Genomic DNA, 23,141 nt, shown 5'->3' on the forward strand with positions numbered 1-23,141 from the left:
AAGGAAGGCAGACCAGCTGGAAACTTTGGTTATCCAAAGAATAACTCCTTTTATTGTTTTTTTTTTTTTTGCCTCATTTATGCCAGACCTAGAGCTAAAGAAGCACAATCTAAAAATGCCAAAGAGCATAGGCAGAAAAAAAAAGAGCTCCAAAAGTCTGTCCTTTCTAACCAAAGGGATAGAAAAAAAGGCAAAAGGATAGAAAGGATAGAAACCTTTCAGGCAAAAAACACTAATGAAACCAAACACCAGAGAGAAAACTGGTGCACCACCAGCCACTGCAGGAAAGGCTGAGCGAGGAGTCTAGGATCCTACCCTTGCCAGGCTGTTAAGGGTAGACTTCTGTCCTTTCAGGTACCCTGTGGCTGCATACTCTCCTCTGGGGAGGCAGGACTTTCATCCCCATCTGGCACTAATAGGGCACCACCCGCACAGCTATTCCAGCTGGAGTGGGGTCAGAGGAGGCCAAGTGGAAGGTCAGGACTGTCACCAACTTCCCGGTGGTAGTGAGCCACCAACACAGCAATGTCAGCAGAAGCCCCATAGGGAATAGCAACACAAAATACTGATGAGGATGCAGAAAAACTTGAATCACTCATATGGTGCTAGTGGAAGTGGAAAATGGCAAAGTTAGGTGAGGAAAACAGTTTAGCAGTCTCCTAAGAAACGAAATAGGCAACTACTACGTAACTCAGCAGTTTTATCCCTGAGCATTCATCCTAAAGAAATGAAAACTTAACGTTTACACCAAAATCTGTACACAGATGTTCATGGCAGCCTGATTCCTAGTAGCTCAAACCTGGAGAGAACCCAGACCTATTTCAACAGTTGAATCATTAAACCAACCACAGTACACGCATCCGATAGACGACTACTCAGCAGGAAGAAGGGATGCACGATGGATACACACGACAACGTGGATGATTCTCCAGAGACTTAGGTTGAGTGAAAAAGAAAAAAAAAATCAATCCTAGAGGGTTACATTACACATGATTTCACTTACATAACATTTTTGAAATGACAGGCTTGTAGAAAAAGAGAACACAGTAGTGCTTACTAGGGTTCAAGGAAGTGGAAGTGGGTAGAAAGTGAGAATGGGTATTAGAGGGCATCATGGGCGATCCTTGTGATGCTAGAAATGCTTTTTATCTCTGTCAGTGTCCTGATTATGAGACCGTACTACAGTTTTGTAAGATTTTTGCCGTGGGGGGAAACTGAGTCAAGAATGCAGGAGATCCCTCTGTGTTACCCCTTACGATAAGCATGCATCTCTACGGTCTCTTAAATAAAATTCTTAAATATTGCACTGTGACTGAACCAGAAAGTGTGAAATGCAGATACTCTTACACGAATTCAAACGTATTTGTAGGCATAGTCATATTCATAGTCCTTGCTTTTTAGTGCCCTGACTGTGATGGAAACTCCTATTGGCTCATGTTAACCTTTCATCTGCACAAATAACATTTTCCCACCTCCCCTTTCATGCCGGACAATCAAATCTTTGTTCTTTTTCCTTTATTTCTCGGTTTAACAGTACAGGTTTCTTTCTAAAAAATATGATCATATTATTTTTTAATTTCCCTAGAGCTAAACATAATAAAACTTCACCTGCAAATTTAGAACTCTGTATTGCTGAATACCTATAAATAAACTTGAAAAATTATGATTGGCAAGTATTTCCAACTTTGTCAAAGCATAGAATGCAAACTAAAATTAACAAAAACATATCAGTTCTGGCAAAATCTTTCCCATCTGTGTAAATAAAACTGGATAGTTATAAAGTTAATGGAGGCAACGGACTGTCTTAATTAAAATAAATATGCAACAGACCCAGTTAAAGAGAAAGGTAAATCAGATTCCTTAAATTTTGCTAATTTTTATCATCAACAGTGTATTTATTGCTTATTGTTGATGAAGTACTTGTTCTTCCCATTAATTTCTGTTCTTTGACCTTGGCATGCATGTATCTATGCTTCCAAACATTCCTCTATGTCAGCACTGTCTTTGATGTCCTGGATTCTCAGAGGATTTTCCCCCATTTCTATGATTTATTTTCTTCTTCATTCTCTTCTCGAGTTCTAGAATTGTTTTTCCTGCATTCCCTCCTCCCACAGATTATCTAAGAGGCTGGGATTTCATTTCTCTAGGGAATAATATTTGGAAACTTTTTGTCCCTGTTCTGTATACATAATTCTTTCTGCTATTTAAAAGGACGCTTAGGGAGCAACCAAAGGTAGACAAGGCCCTTGCATTAGTCACAAGTCTACATATTACAAAAATGAATTGTGAACATTTCAAGCACTATATGTTGGCACATGGTCTGGATTACTTTAAGGTGAAACTGTTACCCTATAAACCTTGAATGAAGGTATAAAGGTCATACGAAGAATAATCACTGAAACAATAATTCACTTATTATTTTTTAGAAGCTGACATTTTTCAGAAAGTAGTTGAAGCAGCTTATAATAATTTTCAGACATAATAAAACCATTAAATCCAGAATAAACAAATCTAGCTAATGTGTCAACTGTGGTCAAACTCACAACCAGGAGTTTTCTAGAAACCTGGACAATAAGGAAACATGAAAGGGTAGGAAAAATTTGGGGAAAATAAAACTGCCATATGATCCAATTATTCCACCAGGTATTCATCTAACTGCCAGGTATTTATCCAAAGAATATGAAAACACTAATTCAAAAGGCTTATATGTCCCCCTACGCTCGCTGCAGCATTATTTACAATAGCCAAGATATTGTAAGTGCACATCAGTAAATGGATTAATAAAGAAGATAGGGTCTATATATGCAATCGAATACTGCTCAGCCATTTGTGACAACATGGATGGACCTTGACAGTATAATGCTACATGAAAAAAAGTCAGAGAGAGACAAACCATGTTATTTTACTTAGTTGTATGGTCTAAAAAAAATGAAACAAATGAGAAAATGAAACAACCCAAAAACAAACTCATAGCTATAGAGAATGGATGGATGGTTACCAGAGGGAAGGTGGTGGTGATGGGCAAAATGTATGAAGAAGATCAATTGTGTGCTGATGGATGGTGACTAGACTTACAGTGGTATTTACTTTGTAGTGTGTACAAACATCAAATTATAATGTTGTATGCCTGAAACTTATATAATGTTACATACCAATTTTACCTCAATAAAAACAATGAATGGAAAAGAAAAAAAACAAATTCTCAATTGGTACTAGATCTTTGAGAGGAAGTTATCACATGACAGAACCAAGTAAATTATAGTTAAATGAGAATGCCTATATTCAACCAAAATGTATCAAGAATGTTGTTTATCTTTAATTTGTATGGAGTTGCTGGAGCATTCTGTTAAGAAATATTCTGGGCATAAGTTTGTATACAGAAGCAGCAATAGCGTGATTGATAAATAATGTTTACCATGAACTCAAGAATGGAGAGGGGCAGCCCTTGTTATCTCTTATTTGCCATTTGTAACTCAGCCCACCAATTTGCTCCATCTGTGAGAAAATCAAGGCTTGGGTAACGATGTAAAATTTTCAAGATCACATATGAAATATTTGTCTTAGCCAATCAAGAAGAGTTTTTCAGGGACTATGGAAGACCTAGATCATTAATAGAGTATGTAAAAAAATTTTTTCTTCTAAGAATTCAAACAATAACAAGCATATATTAAAGACTAGTTGATGTGATGTGAGCAAGAAAAGTTCCACGGGGGATTAGACTTTATTGAGAATTCTTAAAGGATCTGATATAAGAAGGCCATTAATTCCTTGAGGTTAGGTTTTGTAACTATTCATCCTTTTATTTCCTGTATCACTTTGAACATAGTAGGTGATCAATACATTTTTGTTGAATTCATTAGTAAAATGAAGGCAGGACACGAGCTAGGCAATGAAACATTAGTGTCTGACTAATGAGGAAGGAATGGAAATAAGGAGAGGAGAGAAGTATCAGATATTGCTTGTGGAAGTCTTTCTTAATCTCTGCTTTTTCTCCTCTCACAAAGCTTGTTATTTAACATTCAAGAATCTAGTATCATTGAAAAATTCATATTTTATTCTCCCTATATCCTATGCTCTGCTTATATAAATGAGCATCTCACCATTTCCAGTTCTTGATGGATATACATAGAGGTCCTTAAAAGATGTTGAGGAAGGAGAAAGAAATAATAGAATAAAGAGATTGGGCCTCTATTATTCAAAAAGTTTGCTTAGAGTTTGAGAGTTGCAGGCTTTATCAGTGGCAAAAACAAATTGATGCAGCTGGGGCATTTCACTATGGTCACAGTGTACAAACAAAATAGGATTTTGTTTGGAGTTCATCGTCTTTGACATAAGCTCTTGTGTTTTGAGTTCCTTTGGCAGTGAGAAGCTCCTGATTTGTTATACCCTTCTCCTGAAGATAGAGGCATCATGGTGGGTCAAATGGTTGGAGGCTTTTTCTCAAATTTGCTGTTATTTTTTCTTTCCTTCTTTTTTGTTAAATAAAAGAGACAGCTTTGGGCACTAATCTGGGGATGGATCAAGAGTGGTTTTCTCTTCTTTCAATAGGAAGCAAAAGATAGAATAGATCAATCGATCCATAGATAAATATCACTCTTTCCTCCCTCAATACGGATCCTGGCATCTCTGTTGTGCACAGAACATCCCTCCGTGTTCCCAGAGTCAACCTTCTCCATGTCCTTCCTAACCGTTGAGCCTGATGTCCTTGTGCTCAGGGTGAGGCAGCTCTAAGCAATGGTTTCTAAGCATTTTCCTGATCCAACAGTCTGTACTAGAGTTTTGGTCAGCAATAATAACTCTTTTACTTGCTTTTTAATTGAAGTATAATTAACATAAAGTGTTATGTGAGTTTCAGGCTTGCAATATAATGATTTGACAATTCTATACATTACTCAGTGCTCCTCTAGGTATGTATCCTCTTCTTTTAAATCACAAGTGGTGTTGGGCTTTAAAGTTAGGTTAACATGAAAAAAAATACTACTTATAGACACAAAGAATACAGACAGGGTGGGAGATATTTTGAAAAAGCAGTGTTTGGAATATTTTCTTAACATTTTATGTTTAATTGCTATTGTCAGAACTATTACAGTCTGAAAATTCTTCATCACATTATGTCTATTACAATACTGGCCTAAGGTGAAATCAAATTTTATTCGTTTTGTAGTATAGTAAGCATAAGACATACTTCAAAATTAATAGTTGTATCAATGAGTATGTTGCAGAGGTAAAGATACTAAAACAGAAGAATTATACCACTAAATGTTTTATTAATGGAGCAGGCAATTTCCTTAATTTAACCTATAATGCACTCACAAAGCACTTAGCTCTCTAAATGAACATATTTCCCATACTCTAGGGACTTTTGAAAACTTCTCAACTCAATTATTAAAGTGCGCAGTGAGACTCAATCAAACTGACTTCTTGTTCCTTGTTCCAAAGGTAAATGATGAATTAGAGCAAACAAGGAATGCGAGATGGGGAATGGTTGATTAGTACCCAACTGAAAGCACTTGTATGTACATTAAAACAATGAACTAGCTGTTTTTTGTTTTGGTTTCATAAATAATGCAAAATATTCCAAGAATTAAGTGAATTCATACAAAATACAATAAATGTGACTGGAAAAAGACTGACTAGTTCAATAGCCAATTAACAATTGGATAAATTATTTCAATATTTCAGGCAAACTCTTCTTTTAATAAAAAAGGCTATGCCTTAGTGACTGTTAAGATTGAAAATTGCTGCCATATTTCACACAAGTGTTTAAATGTTTAAATTTCATATCAAAGAAACAAGACAACATTATTTTTGTTGGGAAACGCCTGTGATTAAGTTTGCCGTCTATCAGTAAAAAATCATTTATCTGCTGGAATTTGAATATAAGCTGAAAATTAAAAGGTGACTTTGCTGTGTTTCCCAATAAACTATTATTAGTTCAAAGAACTTAGAACTTTTTCAGCTGTCGCCAGATACTTTTAACAAGTAACATATTTTATTTAAATCAGCAGAAAACAATTTCTTTGAATTATGCCCCAAAATAATAAACATGTCACATTCTTCTAAATTGCATGATACAAGAAAAAATACTGGCAACAATGTTGTACAAATCTGCATTACTAATGTGACTCTTACGGGACAAGAACTTTTATGTAAAGAGGAAACAGATTGCTTTGCTTCAGCTTGCATGCCTATCTTGAAAGGACAACTTTACTGGTAAAGCATTTTTGGTCAATAGATTGTTTGGCTTCTAGAATCTGGAAGGGTTTACAGGCAATCCATATATACCTTCTATTATGTTTTCTGTCTTGCTGTTCTCATTAATTTCTTATGTAGAACCATAATTGGATGGGAAAATAATCATGTAGCCCCGGGTATGTCCACCCAATACAGCAACATCAAAATATCCTCCTCAAAAATCTTGATTTGTTTCAATCTCTCTAGAGTTGTGATATTAGTAGTAAAGCAATAATATTGTTACCACTCCTACAGGTTTAGGAGAAATTCCTCAAATTGAATTAATCGTCCTTTTCATTCTCTGCTTGTGATTCCTTGAAGATGTCTGTGACCCTTAGGCCGGCTTGTTTTCCACACAGACTTGTTTACGCTGTTGCAAGAAGTGCATCTTCCAAACGTGCGCGAGGATGTCACTAGTAGAACCTTCCTGTAAACACTTTGCTTACTCATTTTCAACATTTATCGTTTCTTATCTAAAATGTTTTATTCTACTTAGATGGTAGATAATTAAATTTGATAACCAGTAAATCTAATAGCTAATAATAAAACAGTGTAAGTTTTAAACTTACTTTTATTAGGCCAAAACACACAAGAGTGCCATATGTAGGAGTCAAAAAATATCCAACAATAGTCATTTTATGTTTTGACCTCATATTTCCATGAGAGGGACAAAATAATAGTCAGAGGCTTAGTCAGGAGTCAAACAGATAAGACTTAAAATTATAACCCAAGCACTTATGAGCTGTGTGATTATAGATAATTATTTAATCTTTGTTCCTCTTCAGTTTCTTCATCTGAATATTAGGGATATTAACAGTATACATTGCATTGAATCCTAGTAAATATTAAAGGAACTAATGCACACAGTATTGTTACAGAGTGAGTCCTCAGAAAATGCTAGACTGATTATTAACATTGGATTTAATTGGTATTTTGATTGTCCTTCCACCCTTTTATTTTCCCTCTTGAATTTCCTGCTGAGTGCTCCTGGTTTACATGAACTGCCCTTTGCATTCCTGGTTGATAGCATTTTTCATATAATATCTTACTTGATGTGAGGAACACTATGAGGTTTATGGGGTAGGAATTATTATTCCCCTTTTCCAAATGAGGAAACCCAGTTACGTTGTCTTTTCAAAGACAACACACAGAGTAAAAGGCAAGGCCAGAATTAGATTTTTTTTTTTTTTAACCATACCGGTTTTAATAGCATCATTTTATTTTATTTATTTTTTTTAATAGCATCATTTTAAATGGACATTCGTGGGCAGCAAATATTCTAACATTGATAGTATCGGATTGACATGATCATTTTGAAGAGGTCTTCTTCTCATTTGTCATAAATTTCTAGAATAACCATCATTTTTACAGAAATTAATAAATACTCATATCATTTATTATATGTATAAATTGTATTATCCCTCATTTTCAGATAAGAAAAGAGCAAGATTTGAAAGGGGGCAGCGTGCCTCCAGGGCATTTGCTCTTAACCAGTATGTTACCTCTTAGACAGTAAATTATACGGCAAACTTCCATTGCCTTTGAAATTTAAATTGCTCCTCCAGCAGTAAGTTTCAACAGGTCACACTGTTTCTAACAAAACAAAAATCCCCAAACCAAAAACGTTGCCTGGGTGAAATTTTATATGCTGACTAGAAGTGATTTTCTAGATGGGGACTCTCACAGTTAAGAGCGCTACACGATTTGCACAGCCCAGTGCCAAATGAAAAGACAGGCCCCTAGTGAAAAGGTCATTAAAAAATTTCAGTTGGAATGAGACAGTAGAGCATTAAATCCAGTATGTGGTCCTTTACAGCGTAAGGTCCCGTATGGCGAAAAGGTAGCACAAGCCCAGGCCATGAGCCCTGCTCAGAGCCCATAACCCTGACTCCGGCCTTGACTGCTCAGTTATGTCCTGCAGACCTGAATAAAGACTCAAACCATGAATAGAACAGAAGTGCTGGAGACCTTTTATTAAGTCTGTCCTAGAGTGACTCTAGCTTCTCCATTAAAAGGATCCCAAGGAGGGACACCTGGGCGGCTCACGGGTTGAGCATCTACCTTGGGCTCAGGACGTGATCGATCAAGTCCCACATCGGTCTCCCTGCATGGAGCCTGCTTCTCCCTCTGCCTGTGTCTCTGCCTCTCTCTCTGTGTCTTCCATGAATAAATAAATAAAATCTGTAAAATCAATCAATAAATCAATCAATCACCCTGAGGCAAGGGGAGCTTTAGTGAAGTGAGACATAGTAGGGAAGTGAGGCTACCAGGCAGCAAGTCTGATCACATAAAAGGAGAAAGGAGAAGTAGAGGCCACTTTTCATCTTAGAAGTCTAACGTCAGGATGTGGGGAGACCAAAGGGGAAGTTCTGGGGAACTCACAACACCCCACAAAGAGGGAATAGAACTTGGCTTTTCATCAAAATAGCACAGGAACTTGTGACATATATCCATGTGCCCTGGTTGTTTGGAGGGAAGCTGTATTAATTTTTATTTAAGTTAATAAGCCTGGCACTGGTCATCCCAATTCTTTGCTTTTTGCCCTTTTAAAATCATAGACAAAAATGATGTTTTTAGCCCTTTTTTCTTCCTTTTAAAAATAGAAAAATGCTGCAATTCTGAAAAACAGTTTTCATTAATTCAATCTGTCGTGTACATTAAAGGTATTGTTATTCAATTTTGTAGACAATCAAGAATCAGAGCAAGTGATTTTAGAATCAAAATATAGGGATCCCCGGGTGGCTCAGCGGTTTAGCGCCTGCCTTCGGCCCAGGGTGTGATCCTGGAGACCCGGGATCGAGTCCCACTCTGAAGTGGGAGCCTGCTTCTCCCTCTGCCTGTGTCTCTGCTTCTATCTCTCTCTCTGTGTGTCTCTCATGAATAAATAAATGAAATCTTTAAAAAAAAGAATCAAAATATATAGATTTAGATTCAAAGATCTGATTCAAGAATCAGAGCAGGCTATTTTAGAATCAAAATATATAGATTCAGGTCCCTCTTACAGATTCTGTGATCTTGGAAAAGTAAATTAATGCATCTCTCTGAGCCTCTGTTTCTGAATCCATAAAATGGGAAAATATTTAAAAAATAATAACCTTGGAGAGTTTTTGTAAGCATTCAGTGTATAAAGGTTCTTAGTGCAAAACCTAGAATATCATAAGAACCCAACAAATTATAGAGACATCATTTGATATAAATACACATGCATTTCCTATATAAATCCATTTATATTTTATGCATGTGTATACTCTTTTAAGTATGTAACCATATATATGTGTGTCTCTATATATAAGGTATGTTTTTTTAAGTTTCTAAGTTTTGGGCTCTCAGAAGGGGAAAGGCTTGGCTAGAAGAACTGGGTGTAATAATAGAGTTTCTCTGGGAACTTCTGCTTGTCACTGCTAACTCAATATTCGACTTTATGGTGTTCAAATGAAATGACTACTGCCTACACGACAAGAGACTTCCTCAGTATAAACCCTATGCTTCAAATTAAGCAGACTGAGTGTTTACTTGAATATATCTAATATAATCCTCAGAAAAAGCCAGGTGTGCTTCCTGTCTGAAATCGTGGTGATGTGCTTTCAGGTGCTCTGGCAAACATTGATTGGGATGTATGAATTGCCACGTATTGAGGTTATTTTACCTCCCTAATCCTCAGCCATCTGATGTGTGTGTGTGTGTGTTTTAATGTGTCTCTTGATTTTAATCAAGAAAATAAAACAGGAAATACCTGAAGCTCTAGTGTCCCTCTTGCTGGAACACTGACAGAGCACATAACCAGAGTTGTTTTAAAAATTTCAGTTTTACAGCTCCTACAAAATTGTTGATAACGGTTGCTTAGTTATATGTCCAGTGTGGAATTCACGAAAAATTGTCAATTTGAGAAATAAAGAAAAAGTCTAAAACACAGAAGCAATTGTATATCCAATAGGAACTATGCTAACTTTGACTATGCAAATCAACATGAAAATACCGAATGCTTCTCTGAATGTCACTGTTTTGACAGTGAATGAAATGATTTCAACAGCAGTCCTTACAAACTCTACTTGTGAAATGCATAATTTGTTTGTGTCTTGACCTCACAGGAAATTCCTCTTGAACTGTACTTGGAAGTTCGACTGAATAAATTATTCCTGGGCTTTTGAATTATTAATCTTGTCTGCATGATATGCAAATTAGACTTCACTATGTCCAGTGACACAGCTTTGGGTTAGAAGCTGTGTCAAGTTGCTGGCAAAGAATATCTGTCAAGGGATCAGGGCCTTCCAACGAAATGGTAAGTTTTAATGCAACTCATGTCACACAGGTATACAAAGCAAGGCTGGACTTCCCATTAGGGGTTTCTTTTAAAAGTGCCTGTGAACAGTTAAGACGTGTAAATGAACTATCATTCATAACACATAGAACAACAACAACAACAAAACTAAGAGGAAGTCATAATTTTTCTCCTGTGTTTATTTTTTACTAAATCTAATACCTTTTTAAATTGCCAAATACTAAATTTATTTTACAGAGGTTTATCATATTTGCTAAGTGGGACAACATATTGGTAACATTTAACAAAAAGAGTAATCAGGTTTAGTTAAATATAACTACTTAAAAAAATTTCAAGTTCCTAAATCCAATGAAACAATGAATATATATAATAGTCTATGTTTAGAAAATACTGTGTGAGAGGCATTCTAAAAATTAAATTTAGCATTTAGTTTATAAAAATTATAATTATGTTTGTAAAAATTGCAATTATTCAAAATGGGGAATTGCAAAAACTATTGCTGGCATACCCCCCAGAACTTTTTATAATTGGTGAGTTATTCTTTTTAATTCATAAACATATAGTTTGATATCTTACTATCACTTTTTAATGTACTGATTTACAGTGTAAGTTCTGGAATATATAAAAAATGTAGTTATCAATATTACATGATTGTCTCTTTTCAGTATGCATTTCTATTTGTCCATTCGAATTGTTTATTACTGAAAATAGCAATGGATTTAAAAATGCTCATATGTAATAATGAATTAATACTGTAAGTGTGTCTTGAACCGGGTCAGGGTTAAAATGCACAAAAGATCTTTGTTTAATCATGATATTCGTAAGAAAAAACAATTTAGGGGGGCCTGGGTGGCTCCGACAGTTAGGAATCTGCATTCAGCTCAGGTCATGATCTCAGGGTTCTGGGATGGAGCCCCTGCACCTGGCTCCCTGCTCAGTGGGGAGCCTGCTTCTCCCTCTCCCTCTGCCCCTCCACCCTGCTCCTGCTCTCTCTCTTGCTCTTGTGCTCTCTCTCTTTCAAACAAACAAACAAACAAACAAATAAATAAATAATAAATAAATTAATAAATAAATAAATAAATAAAATCTTTTTAAAAAAGAAAAAGAAACAATTGAAAAGCTAGCAAGCTATCAAATATGTTTTTAAATCTAAGCTTCAAAACTGTACGTTTTTAAAAGGCTGAATTCAGCTAAAGTGAAAGAAACATTATTCCAAATTAAAAATGAATACTACTGATCTGCTTCTGTCAGTAAATTGAATATTGCTTGTAACTTAATAATTCTAACAGGTTTAGATATATATTTGCATATGTAATTAAAAAGACTTCACTTTAATTACTGATAGCTTAAGAACAGTTAAAAATAATTCATCCCAAACAGCTATAACCTATTTATCATGATTTCTATTTCCTGAAAATTGAACATACAATGACTAGAAAGTGGAAGAGAGTGTTTTAATTTTTCATGAGGGAATTTCCTTCAATTGAGAATTTCCCTTAAAGGATCAGCTTACTTCACCAATTTGCAGAATTGTAATCCCCACACTAAAAACACATTCAACTACAAACATCATCTTATTTGGACTCTAATACCCAGAAAATTATGGGTCTTGATGAGGTTTAAATTGACCTGCAAACATAAGACAGATTGACATTTAAAAACCATAGCTTATTAATATTAAGGATTTAAGAAAATTATTTTAAGAATAAAATAAATGTATCCAAAAGCAGATTACAAAATATCATAAAGAGCATAATATCATTTAAAAAAATAAATTCAAATAAATATTAAACTGTAAGAGGATATCCAAATAGTGGGAGTGTTTGGTTTATGGACCATTTTCATTTCTTCTTTTTGCCTACTTGTGTCTTCTTAGGGAGTGCTACAGAATATCATGCATTTTTAAAAGTTATTTTTTTAAAAAAATGGATAAAGCAACCACTCTCAGAAGTAGGATAAAGGTGAATGGTCATTCATTGTCCTTATTCCAGTTCTGGTATTCTCTACCTCTAAGATCTCCCTCAATTTCCATTCCCAGTGACGCCTCGAAGCAGGAGACTTCTCCATGGCTTTAGCACAGCCCCTGGCTTTCCCGAGCGGTAGATATTGGGAATCTGGCACATGTAGTTACACGTCTTTATGGCTGTCTTTTCCTGCAATGGCAGTCAAAACCTCCTGCTGCATGACAAGCTAGTCACATGGATCATCTAAGAACTGAGTAGTCGGAAAAATAAGAGAACTAGAAAAAGAGGAAATGCAAAATGAAACAAGTGAGTCTTATGGAAACTTTCTCTTGCCTTAATATTCCTTTGAGGGAGTGCATCTGCTTTTTGAGCTTTCCCAAAATAAGGACGTTGCCCAGATCTGAGCTCTGAGGAGCTCCAACATTTAAAGTTGGGGCAAATAGTCTACGAAGAGAGGAAGGAGAACCGTAAGGATATTGCTGTAACATAGAAGGCAAGGAAGAGAGTGCTTCCAGAAGTCTCGGAATTGAAAGCAGCTGGGAAGAGAGTTAGAACTAATAGTGAAGAATTATCACTAATCTTTAAAACAAAGCCTTTAAAAAGAAAAAGACCATTAAACTTTTTGCTTTATTTCTACACATTTTAATAATACCAAATACAGGCTGATTCGGGGAAACAAATAGAGAATCCAGATAAACTAAAAGGAAAAAAGACTCATTAAAAATTATCTGGTGTCTCATCTCTAGGAATAAAATTCTTAATGCCTTGGTTACATATTCTAGGCTTTCTGATGCTTATTAATTTCAGATAAAAATTCCTAATTTTAAAATAACCTCAGTTTTTTTAAAAAAAAATTGAGCCTGAAGATATATATGAAATTTTGCCTTTCACAAATATGTGTCTAAGCAAAGCTACCTACTTCAATTGCCAGTTTTGAATATTAGTCATATTACGTGCAGTGTCAGAATTATAGTGAGATAAAGCAATGCGCCCAATTTGGTGGACTTACTACTACTTATCTGACCTTAGAGGAAAAAATATTTATAAAAGTGTTTTCCAAACAGTCAAATATTTACCTTCATCTCCACGCAGCAGGCATTTACAGACCATCTCCTATCTGGCGGTCACTGTGCCGGATGTGGAAGATAAACATGAGTAACCTAAAGTTTCAAGAAATTTGAACAAACTTCGTAAACGCTGAGAATATCAAATGGGGAAACTGAGCTTAGACTGATGGGTCAGAGTCTGTCTTGTGAAACCCGCTCTTACACTGAAGTCTAAGGGCAGTGTATGTGATGGGGCAAAGGTCACGGGGCGGAAAATATGAGTAGTGAACTGAGCATTCAGTGAACTGAGCATTGGGAAAGTTCTCTGTGGGGTCTAAGAACAGGAAGACAGAGGCAAGGAGTAGAGCCATGCTAAGTGAGCTGCACTGGCCTAGAGGAGCCAGATCATGCCTGCCTGAATTCCTCATTCCCTGGAGAGTGAAAGGTCATTAAGTGTTTTGGGTGAGGAGAGTAATATGATCTGAATCTTGGTAGTAGTTTCCATGATTGTTTGGCTCCCAGGTTGAAGGTAGGTTGAAAGGGAGCCAGAGAGGATGTGAAGAGACCATAGAAGATACAGTACAGTCCAAGATAAAGGTCATGGTGGCCCGGATTAGAATGGTGATGAAGGCCGTGGAGCAGCAGTGATGGACTCAAGAAGTAGCCAAACACTACAGGCAACAAGACTCGGTAGCTTATTTGTTATTGGAGAAAAGGTACAGCTGACTTCAAGGAGACGGCTTAGATATGCTACAAGCTTTCAGCAAATCGTGGCCACTCCTCTTATTATTACTGAGATTTTAGGCCTCATATTTTAAATTAAAAAAATCATGTTTTAAAACTGGAATTGAAAAAAAAATAAAAAAAAATAAAACTGGAATTGTATTTTATACATTTAGGAAAATAACCCTAAGTCTTTGACAATATGGAAGCAAAATAAAATATATTAAAATAGCAAGACTGGAGTTCTAAGAATCTCTGTGTCCTCTCCTAGATTGTGCTCCAGTTAAATCTAACTCCGCAGACTTCGTCAAACAGTGGTGCTATGCCGGGGATCATGGTAGGTGCTAGAGACAGAAAAAGGAATTAGATGTTCCACTTGTTTCGTTGCACCATTTCTTGGCCCCTGTGCTATTTGTCAAGTCCTTTGTGTGTGTTTCCACCTCCAGGCCTTTGCACGAGCTTTCCCTTCCATCTGGGATGTATTTTTACCATTATGTGTGACATGCATTTATTTGTGTCCTGGATCTCTCCAAGATAGTATAAATTGTTTGAGATTAGGAACTTTGTTTGACTCGGTGCTGTTATTCCCAGTGCCTACCATATAGTTCAAAGGTATTCAATATTTGTTAAAATAATATATTAGTGACATGTCCCTATATGAATATGTACGTATATGCACTCCTTCCCAATATAGTCAGCCTTTTATAGTTCAAGTGTTAAGTGGTTTTTAAATTCTTTTTTTAATGTATAAAAATATTTAATTAATTAATTTACTTGACAGAGAAAGAGAAAGAGAGAGATTGAGCACAAGCTGGCAGAGGGAGAGGCAGGGAGCCCAATGAGGGGCTCCATCCCAGGACCCTGGGATCATGACCTGAACCAGAGGCAGATGCTTAACTGACTGAGCCACCCGGCCACGTCAGAGTGGTTTTTAAAGGAATTATTATTATGTTCTGTGCAGTTTTGTCTTTAGTCATAGTCCAGAGTTTCAACCTTCTCTTTTCTCTTTCTTTTTTAGGCGTGGAATGCAACTTGCCTGAATTGGCTGGCAGCGGAGGCTGCCCTGGAAAAGTACTATCTTTCCATTTTTTATGGGATCGAGTTTGTTGTGGGAGTCTTTGGGAATACTGCTGTTGTTTTTGGCTACCTCTTCTGTCTGAAGAACTGGAATAGCAGTAACATTTATCTCTTCAACCTCTCTATCTCAGACTTGGCTTTTTTGTGCACCCTTCCCATGCTGATTAGAAGTTATTCCCATGGAAAGTGGATATACGGGGACGTGCTCTGTATAAGCAATCGATATGTGCTTCATGCCAATCTCTACACCAGCATTCTCTTTCTCACTTTTATCAGCATCGATAGATACCTGCTCATGAAGTATCCTTTCCGGGAACACTTTCTGCAAAGGAAGGAATTTGCTATTTTAATCTCTTTGGCTATTTGGGTTTTAGTAACCTTAGAGCTACTGCCCATACTTCCTCTTATAAATCCTAATCTAGCTGCCAATGGCACCAACTGTATTGATTATGCAAGTTCTGGGGACCCCCACAACAGCCTCATTTATAGCATGTGTTTAACCTTCTTGGGATTCCTCATTCCTCTTTTGGTGATGTGCTTCTTTTACTTCAAGATTGCTCTTTTCCTGAAGCAGAGGAGCAGGCAACTTGCTACTGCTTTGCCCCTTGAAAAGCCTCTCACCTTAGTCATCATGGCAGTTGTGATCTTCTCCGTGCTTTTCACTCCCTACCACATTATGCGGAATGTGAGGATCGCTTCCCGCCTGGAGGAGTGGAAGGAGTACCAATGCACCCAGGTCGTCATCAACTCCTTTTACATCGTGACCCGGCCGTTGGCCTTTCTGAACAGTACCATCAACCCTGTCTTCTATTTCCTTCTGGGGGATCACTTCAGGGAGATGTTGATGAGTAAACTGAGGTACCAATGGAAATTCCTTACATCCTTTAGAAGATGAGGTCTTGGATGGATGTTCCCACTCATCAAAAGTGAGATGCTTCTGTAACGGATTGTTTTATATATGCAGCAGTCGGCCAGTTACATTTGGATTCAATGCACAGATGTAAATCAGAGAGGGACAGACCTGACACTTGTATGAAAGACACACTGCGTCTGGATTATGTGAAAAGAAGAAAATGGGAAGTACGTATTGGTTTCTTCACCTAAGAACTGAAAGGAGTTAGGCCGGCATTGTCTAACGTTTTGAACATGGAAGTCCCAAACCCTACATGTTATGAGACTGTCTCATCAGTATAGAAGAAATAGCAGATAGATGCAGCATCAAGTAGTTTAACCATTGGTCGGATCGTAAAAAAAAGAAAAAAATATCTGTGTTGGCAACATTGTCTATGTTATTCTTATTTGTTTGATGTTATTAATGTGAAAACTGAGTAACAGATTAGGCATATATGATTAAAGTTTGTGGTGAGAAATTGTGCTCTTGAACAAAATTTAAAGTAAACAGTAGCAGGATCCCTGGGTGGTGCAGCGGTTTGGCGCCTGCCTTTGGCCCAGGGCGCGATCCTGGAAACCCGGGATCGAATCCCATATCAAGCTCCCGGTGCATGGAGCCTGCTTCTCCCTCTGCCTGTGTCTCTGCCTCTCTCTATCTCTCTCTGTGACTATCATAAATAAATAAAAAATTAAAAAAAAATAAACAGTAGCAGTAAGCAAGAAACCAATGCCTTGAGTTCAAGGATGCCTATATGACATTTCTTTAGGTTGGTCATGAATTGGGGTCAAGTTGTAATCATAAGTCCTATTTTGTTATATGGCTTTTAGTGCAAAGAATCATATTAAATGGAACCCAAACCCAAATAGATGGTTCAACAAAGAGAGAGACAGGTTCGAGCTTGTCTCTCAAGGAATTTAGGTTTAAATGATTGTACCAGAATCCTAGAAGAGAGGTATCAAGGAGAGCTGCAAAAATCTCAGAGTTCTAGAACAGAAAGCGCCTTTCAGAAAACCCAAAGCAAGTTAAAACAAAAGAAAACAAAGGTAAATGCTTTTGGATAACTTTATCTCAATGACAGTGACTTACATCTGGAATGAGCCTTGTTTTCACAGAACATTACAGAAGGCCTTGAAGTTGGTGTACTAAACACAATGCACTTCATGAAATTGTAGAAAATAGGGAATATTTATGTGGGTATCAATATGGATTATCCAGATACTACTCCATGCCACAAAATAAATATCGGAAAAAAATAAATGGATGCTCCATTAGCTTTTTAAAGTCAAATTAAGTATCACATAGTAATTCACTTATACACAACAATATGCATCCAAGGCCACATATCTACACTCTTTTTCTTAAAGTTATTAGCTGTAACATAAAGGATACAATAAGCATTATGAGTGCAAAGAAATGAAATTCTCTTGCCCATCCTGCTCTGAGATGCTCTGGTGCTGTTATAATTCTGACATTACAAAAACCCAAATACTCCCAGTTAATGCTTCCAATACTTGAAGCTACTGAGGTCTTATAAAAACATATTACTCCCAAAGGATGTATTTTCATACTTATCATTAGGCTTTAAGATATTTTTTCATGCCTTGCCTTTATCGTCAATATTTTAAACATTTTAATGTGATTTCATAACTGCCTCATAATAAAATGAAAACACAATCTCCTGAATTTCCTCATCAAAAAAGGCTACGAAAGGGCCTTAGGAAAGAAGCATTCGCTTATTTCTGCAAACGTAGAAACATGATTTAATTGTAATTTGTGTTTTATGCATGGGCTTTAATTTGTAAATATGGCATTCAGTTTTCCCCACCCCTACCCAAAGAAGTAGCGGACTCCTTTAAATAGTACAGCGAAATATTTTATGAGACCATAAACTCTCAGATACATCTTGTAACCAAAATGTTAAGTAATTTCATAGCACATTTCTTAATCCTCTTCTTGCTCAAATCTATCATCCTGTAACCTAATCCTCAATAGACTAAAGACATCTGCCCTAAAATTATTAGAGCTATTCCATTTACCTTTTGTACTAGGTGATTGTGAGAAGCATAAACAATAAATAATGGAAATCCTTTCTGGGTTTGTAGTTTTCAAAGGAAGTAATGTTAAGTTTTTACGTCTTGTCTTTTAATTGGTTCCTTACTGTTTCTAGAATCATGTGTAACTATTTGGCCCCAGCATTTTGCAACCTGGGCCCACCTACATTACCATATATTGTCTCCTCCTACTGTTGTCACAAACTAAACCCTCCACCCAAAGGTGGCTACTACATTTCATTATATGCAGAACTTTCTTCACTATGTACAGCTCGAGGCTCACGCCTGTCCTATCATGCCCACATATGAACACTTTAAGCGTCTTTTAAAGTCCATGTCATCTGTCACTCCTTCTTAAAGCCTCCCTTTAGAGCTCCTCCACAAATCTGGAAATAAATTTGTCAACCTCTGGGACATCAGGCTGCTCTTAAACACTTTTCATGAAATGCATTATTTTTTACCTTATAATATTGTTGTGTACGTTCAAGTCAACTCTAAGATCTGTGACTAGAAGAACCACATCTAATTTTTCGTTCCCCTCTAGCACGCAGCAAGGTCTACTTCAAATGGTTGCTAATTACAAATGAATGTCCTACAGACCAAATTTGAATTCAATGCTCCTCTTTACTGTGCATAATTGAGCTACCTTCTGTTCTCTCATTACTTTTATAAGTAATGCTATCTTATATGAAGAATAGAGTGTGAATACACAAGCACGTGTGCCAGATGCCATTGCCCCATCCCTTATATTTTCCCCTATATCTTTGAGCATAGTTTTAAGAGATGCTTAAAATCTGTGTTATTAGTTTCAAACTTCAGTCATATCAAAGTTGATCTCCATTGATTGCCTTTTATCTTGAGTATGGGCTACAATTTCCTGTTTTTTTTTTTCATATGTAATAATTTTAGAATGTATTCTGGACATTTTGAGTAATATATTGTAGAGTCTCTGGATTCTCATGTAGTCCATTGAAGAGTACAAATATTTTGTTTCATGGCTGAAGTCAAACTCCAAACTCTGCAATCTCATTCCAGTTATCGTAGCCCTAACCGAGCTGCTTAGAATCTATGTAGCACATCCATAGTTCAGAGGTCGGTAGGGTATATACAAGGTGTATGGTTCCCTCTGTGGCTCTTTCTTCTCCAGGATCCTTTTCTTCATTTTCTAGTTGCTGAGTTCACTCTGAACTTGCCCTTTGCTTTCTCATTGCCAGATAGACTGTGGGGTTCTTTCTGAATTTTAGCAATCCTGCATGGCCTTATAAGGACCTGCACCCAGGATAAAATTACTTTAAAATGTAACTGGGAATGTCATTCAATGCCTTTTACTTCTGCCAGGTATTGGTCCCCTTCTTGAGCCTTATTTTGTTCACTTTCTAGTGTCTTTATATAGTTGGTTGTATATACATGTAACTGGAGTTTGGAGATGTTCTTTGCAAGAAGCGTGTTTTGATAGGAGTTACTAGGCCATTACAGAGCATAAAATTCCCCTCCCTTTGAAGTTAATGAACTTAACTAGATAAAATAACTCTATATCCTAAATGGTTTAGATTCCCACTCATAGCTTCTAAATATTAAGGGCTTACTTCATCTTGATCATCATTTGGCTTTAGTTTCCGCATTCAATCATGCTTTTTCTCTTTTCCTTTGTACCAGTTTTGGTTTTAAACCTAACCTCTGCAGTCATTTCCAACAAAAAAAAAGTAGTTTAAAAAATAATTTTCCTGAAAACAAATAGCATTCACTGCTCATCATTCCACCTTTTGTTGGTCTCCATACCTCCCTCAGTTTAAATTCCCACTCCATGCTTTGTGAAGGATAAATTTGCCCGACTTGGAGAGAGTGGTACTAAGAATATCTGAGTATTCCAGTGATCTTAACAAACAACTCTTTTAAAAGGAACGGGTGATGGTGTTAAGGAGGGTACTTGTTTGATGAGCACTGGGTGCTATATGCAAGTGATGAAACACTAAATTCTACTCCTAAAACTAATGTTACACTATAAGTTAACTAACTAGAATTTTTTTTTTAAATTTTTATTTATTTATGATAGTCACAGAGAGAGAGAGAGGCAGAGACACAGGCGGAGGGAGAAGCAGGCTCCATGCACCGGGAGCCTGATGTGGGATTCGATCCCGGGTCTCCAGGATCGCGCCCTGGGCCAAAGGCAGGCGCCAAACCGCTGCGCCACCCAGGGATCCCAACTAACTAGAATTTTAAATAAAAACTTGAAACGTTGAAAAAAAGTAAGACCATTCCTAAAGGAAACTCTTGTCTCAAATCCAAAGGGAATTGAATATTTTTCATTTTCCAGATATACTTCTCATTTTCCTATGAGAAATGTTTAAAACATTTTCTCGTCCATTATTATAGGAAAGGGGATATATAGGGAAACATCTTCTCCTGGAGAATTTTTTCCACTAAGCAATTCTCTATGACACCACTTGAGTATCCTATAACTTAATTCTGATACTATTAGAGAAGATAGATATACCTATATATCTACAGATCTATATCTATCTACCATCATGTGAAAGAGATTCTCCTTTATTTCCCTACAAAAATGTAGAAGAGGCCTCAGGTTTTCCAGTTGTCATATCTCTGATTAGATTCATATGTTTAAATTAGTGGCAATACCCCACTTCGGTCTTGAGTTCAAGCTCACTTTGCAATCCAGGCTTACCAGTAACAAATCAGGTGCTTTGATCTCTATTTGCTATGGATTCCTGCAGGGATGCTCTATTATTCAGAACTCTAAATGAGATTGGTCAGGATTGAGTCACCAAATCCCATCGTAAACCATCATACCAGTAATAGTAATAGCAAACACTTAGGTTGCACTTAAAATATGCCAGGCATGGTTTGCTCTAGCACTTTATATATTTAATTCATTCAACTGTTGCCAAACACTATGAAGATTTCAGATGAATAAACCAAGGCACAGAGAGTTTAATAGTCACACAGCCAGTAAATGGTGTGGCTGCACTTCAGAGACCATGGTCTTTACTTCCATACACTAGGCTACAACTGCATAGAAGAACTTCATGGTCATTTTCAGATTCTATATAAGGATGTTTATTTATATTTAATCACATCGTTTGATCCCAGTGTCATCTTAGAACAGAACTTGAAAGAAGACAACTCCAGGATGATGTGAGAATGAGTTTTAGAATTGGCTCTTGAGTCAGTCACATTGTATTTACACATGCAGGATATTGGACTCATTTGCAATCTTGAATTTAACCATGTGGTATGAAATCCATGGATAATGTTTTCACAAGATAGAATAAGCTTGAGAATATGTAATATATCAGAATAGAAATTTCTATATATATAATGACCAGGTGTACAAGGTTTAGAGGTAGCTGGCTCCTTTAGCAATGCAATGTTAAGTCCCATAACCCAGAATCTTGTGATTATGTTTTAGTGAGATTCCCAGATAGAATCATTAAGTCATGTTCATACTTTGTCTAAATTTTAATAATATGGACAATATTTTATTAGAAAAATTACTCAGGACACCTGGGTTGCTCAGTGGTTAAGCATCTGCCTTTGGCTTAGGGTGTGATCCCAGAGTCTTGGGATCCTGCAGGGAGCCTGCTTCTCCCACTGTCTGTCTCTGTCTCTCTCCATATATCTCTCATGAGTAAATAAATAAAATATTTTTTAAAAAATTACTCTGATAACTTTCTATGGAAAGTAACAATGTATTCAAATACAAAATTTGCTCTCATTCTATAAAACATAGAATTAGGTTTATAAACTCTTGCTGTGAATATATGGACTTGACTTGATCCCTAAAGATAGTAAATGATAACTTTTTCATGTCACCTTTAAATCTATGTAGACCAATACTTGAAATACACAATATTATACTGATTCATAAAGAAGATGACCAAGGAACTCTCTGTAGAAAATAATTGCTGTGTTTTGGTAACTCATTAAATCCCTCAAGAGCCTTGCCATATTGGTTGTATTATTGTTTCCAATACTGTTGAGGAAACAGGCTTTAAGAAATTAACTAGGGCCAGTGTCAGAATTGGCTTTGAAACTTACATCTGACTTCAAAGAAACATGAACTCTCCAGGACAATCTCTGTTAAGAAGTCCAAGTGATCACCCAAGTTTTAACCCATGAAGGTATTTTTAAAAAGCTATTTACAAACCATTATGGAACATTATTTTCAATAAGAAAACATTGACATGAGGAGGGGAGATTTTTAATTTCCTCTTCCTCAAAATGTTGGTTTCTTCATTTGAGATTTAACTTTTAAGAATTCAGAGAGTTTTTTTTTTTATATCAAATGCTATCCCTTTTATTACAGTTTTTTCTAATGATTTTAAGTTTTACATTACAATTAAAATTTAGTCATAGAATTTGATTGTTAGAATGAGGTTAGGATCTTTTTTTTTTTTTTAATTAACTTTTATTGGTGTTTAATTTACCAACATACAGAAAAACACCCAGTGCTCATCCCGTCAAGTGTCCACCTCAGTGCCCGTCACCCATTCCCCTCCAACACCCGCCCTCCTCCCCTTCCACCACCCCTAGTTCGTTTCCCCGAGTTAGGAGTCTTTATGTTCTGTCTCCCTTCCTGATATTTCCCAACATTTCTTTTCCCTTCCTTTATATTCCCTTTCACTATTATTCATATTCCCCAAATGAATGAGAACATACACTGTTTGTCCTTCTCCGATTGACTTATTTCACTCAGCATAATACCCTCCAGTTCCATCCACGTTGAAGCAAATGGTGGGTATTTGTCGTTTCTAATTGCTGAGTAATATTCCATTGTATACATAAACCACATCTTCTTTATCCATTCATCTTTCGATGGACACCGAGGCTCCTTCCACAGTTTGGCTATTGTGGCCA

The 23,141-nt window shown here is 36.5% G+C and overlaps 1 protein-coding gene and 1 pseudogene across 3 annotated transcripts; one reads left to right on the plus strand and one right to left on the minus strand.

Moving 5' to 3' along the window:
• LOC121478614 overlaps positions 1 to 13,695 on the minus strand; it is a 28,118-nt pseudogene extending 14,423 nt beyond the window's left edge.
• SUCNR1 (succinate receptor 1) lies at positions 157 to 18,302 on the plus strand. 3 transcript variants are annotated; one of them, XM_041733736.1, is made up of 3 exons: positions 157 to 10,513; positions 14,518 to 14,583; positions 15,265 to 18,302. In XM_041733736.1, the coding sequence occupies exons 1-3, from the start codon at positions 10,511 to 10,513 to the stop codon at positions 16,216 to 16,218; spliced, it is 1,023 nt and encodes a 340-aa protein (XP_041589670.1). In that variant the 5' UTR covers positions 157 to 10,510; the 3' UTR covers positions 16,219 to 18,302. The 3 variants fall into 3 exon arrangements, with proteins under 3 accessions (XP_041589670.1, XP_041589671.1, XP_041589669.1); XM_041733735.1 differs by lacking the exon at positions 157 to 10,513 and adding an exon at positions 11,675 to 12,783; XM_041733737.1 differs by lacking the exon at positions 14,518 to 14,583.
• The last annotated feature ends 4,839 nt before the right edge of the window (positions 18,303 to 23,141 follow it).

This window comes from Vulpes lagopus, chromosome 19 (assembly GCF_018345385.1).
Source record: "Vulpes lagopus strain Blue_001 chromosome 19, ASM1834538v1, whole genome shotgun sequence".
NCBI lineage: Eukaryota > Metazoa > Chordata > Mammalia > Carnivora > Canidae > Vulpes > Vulpes lagopus.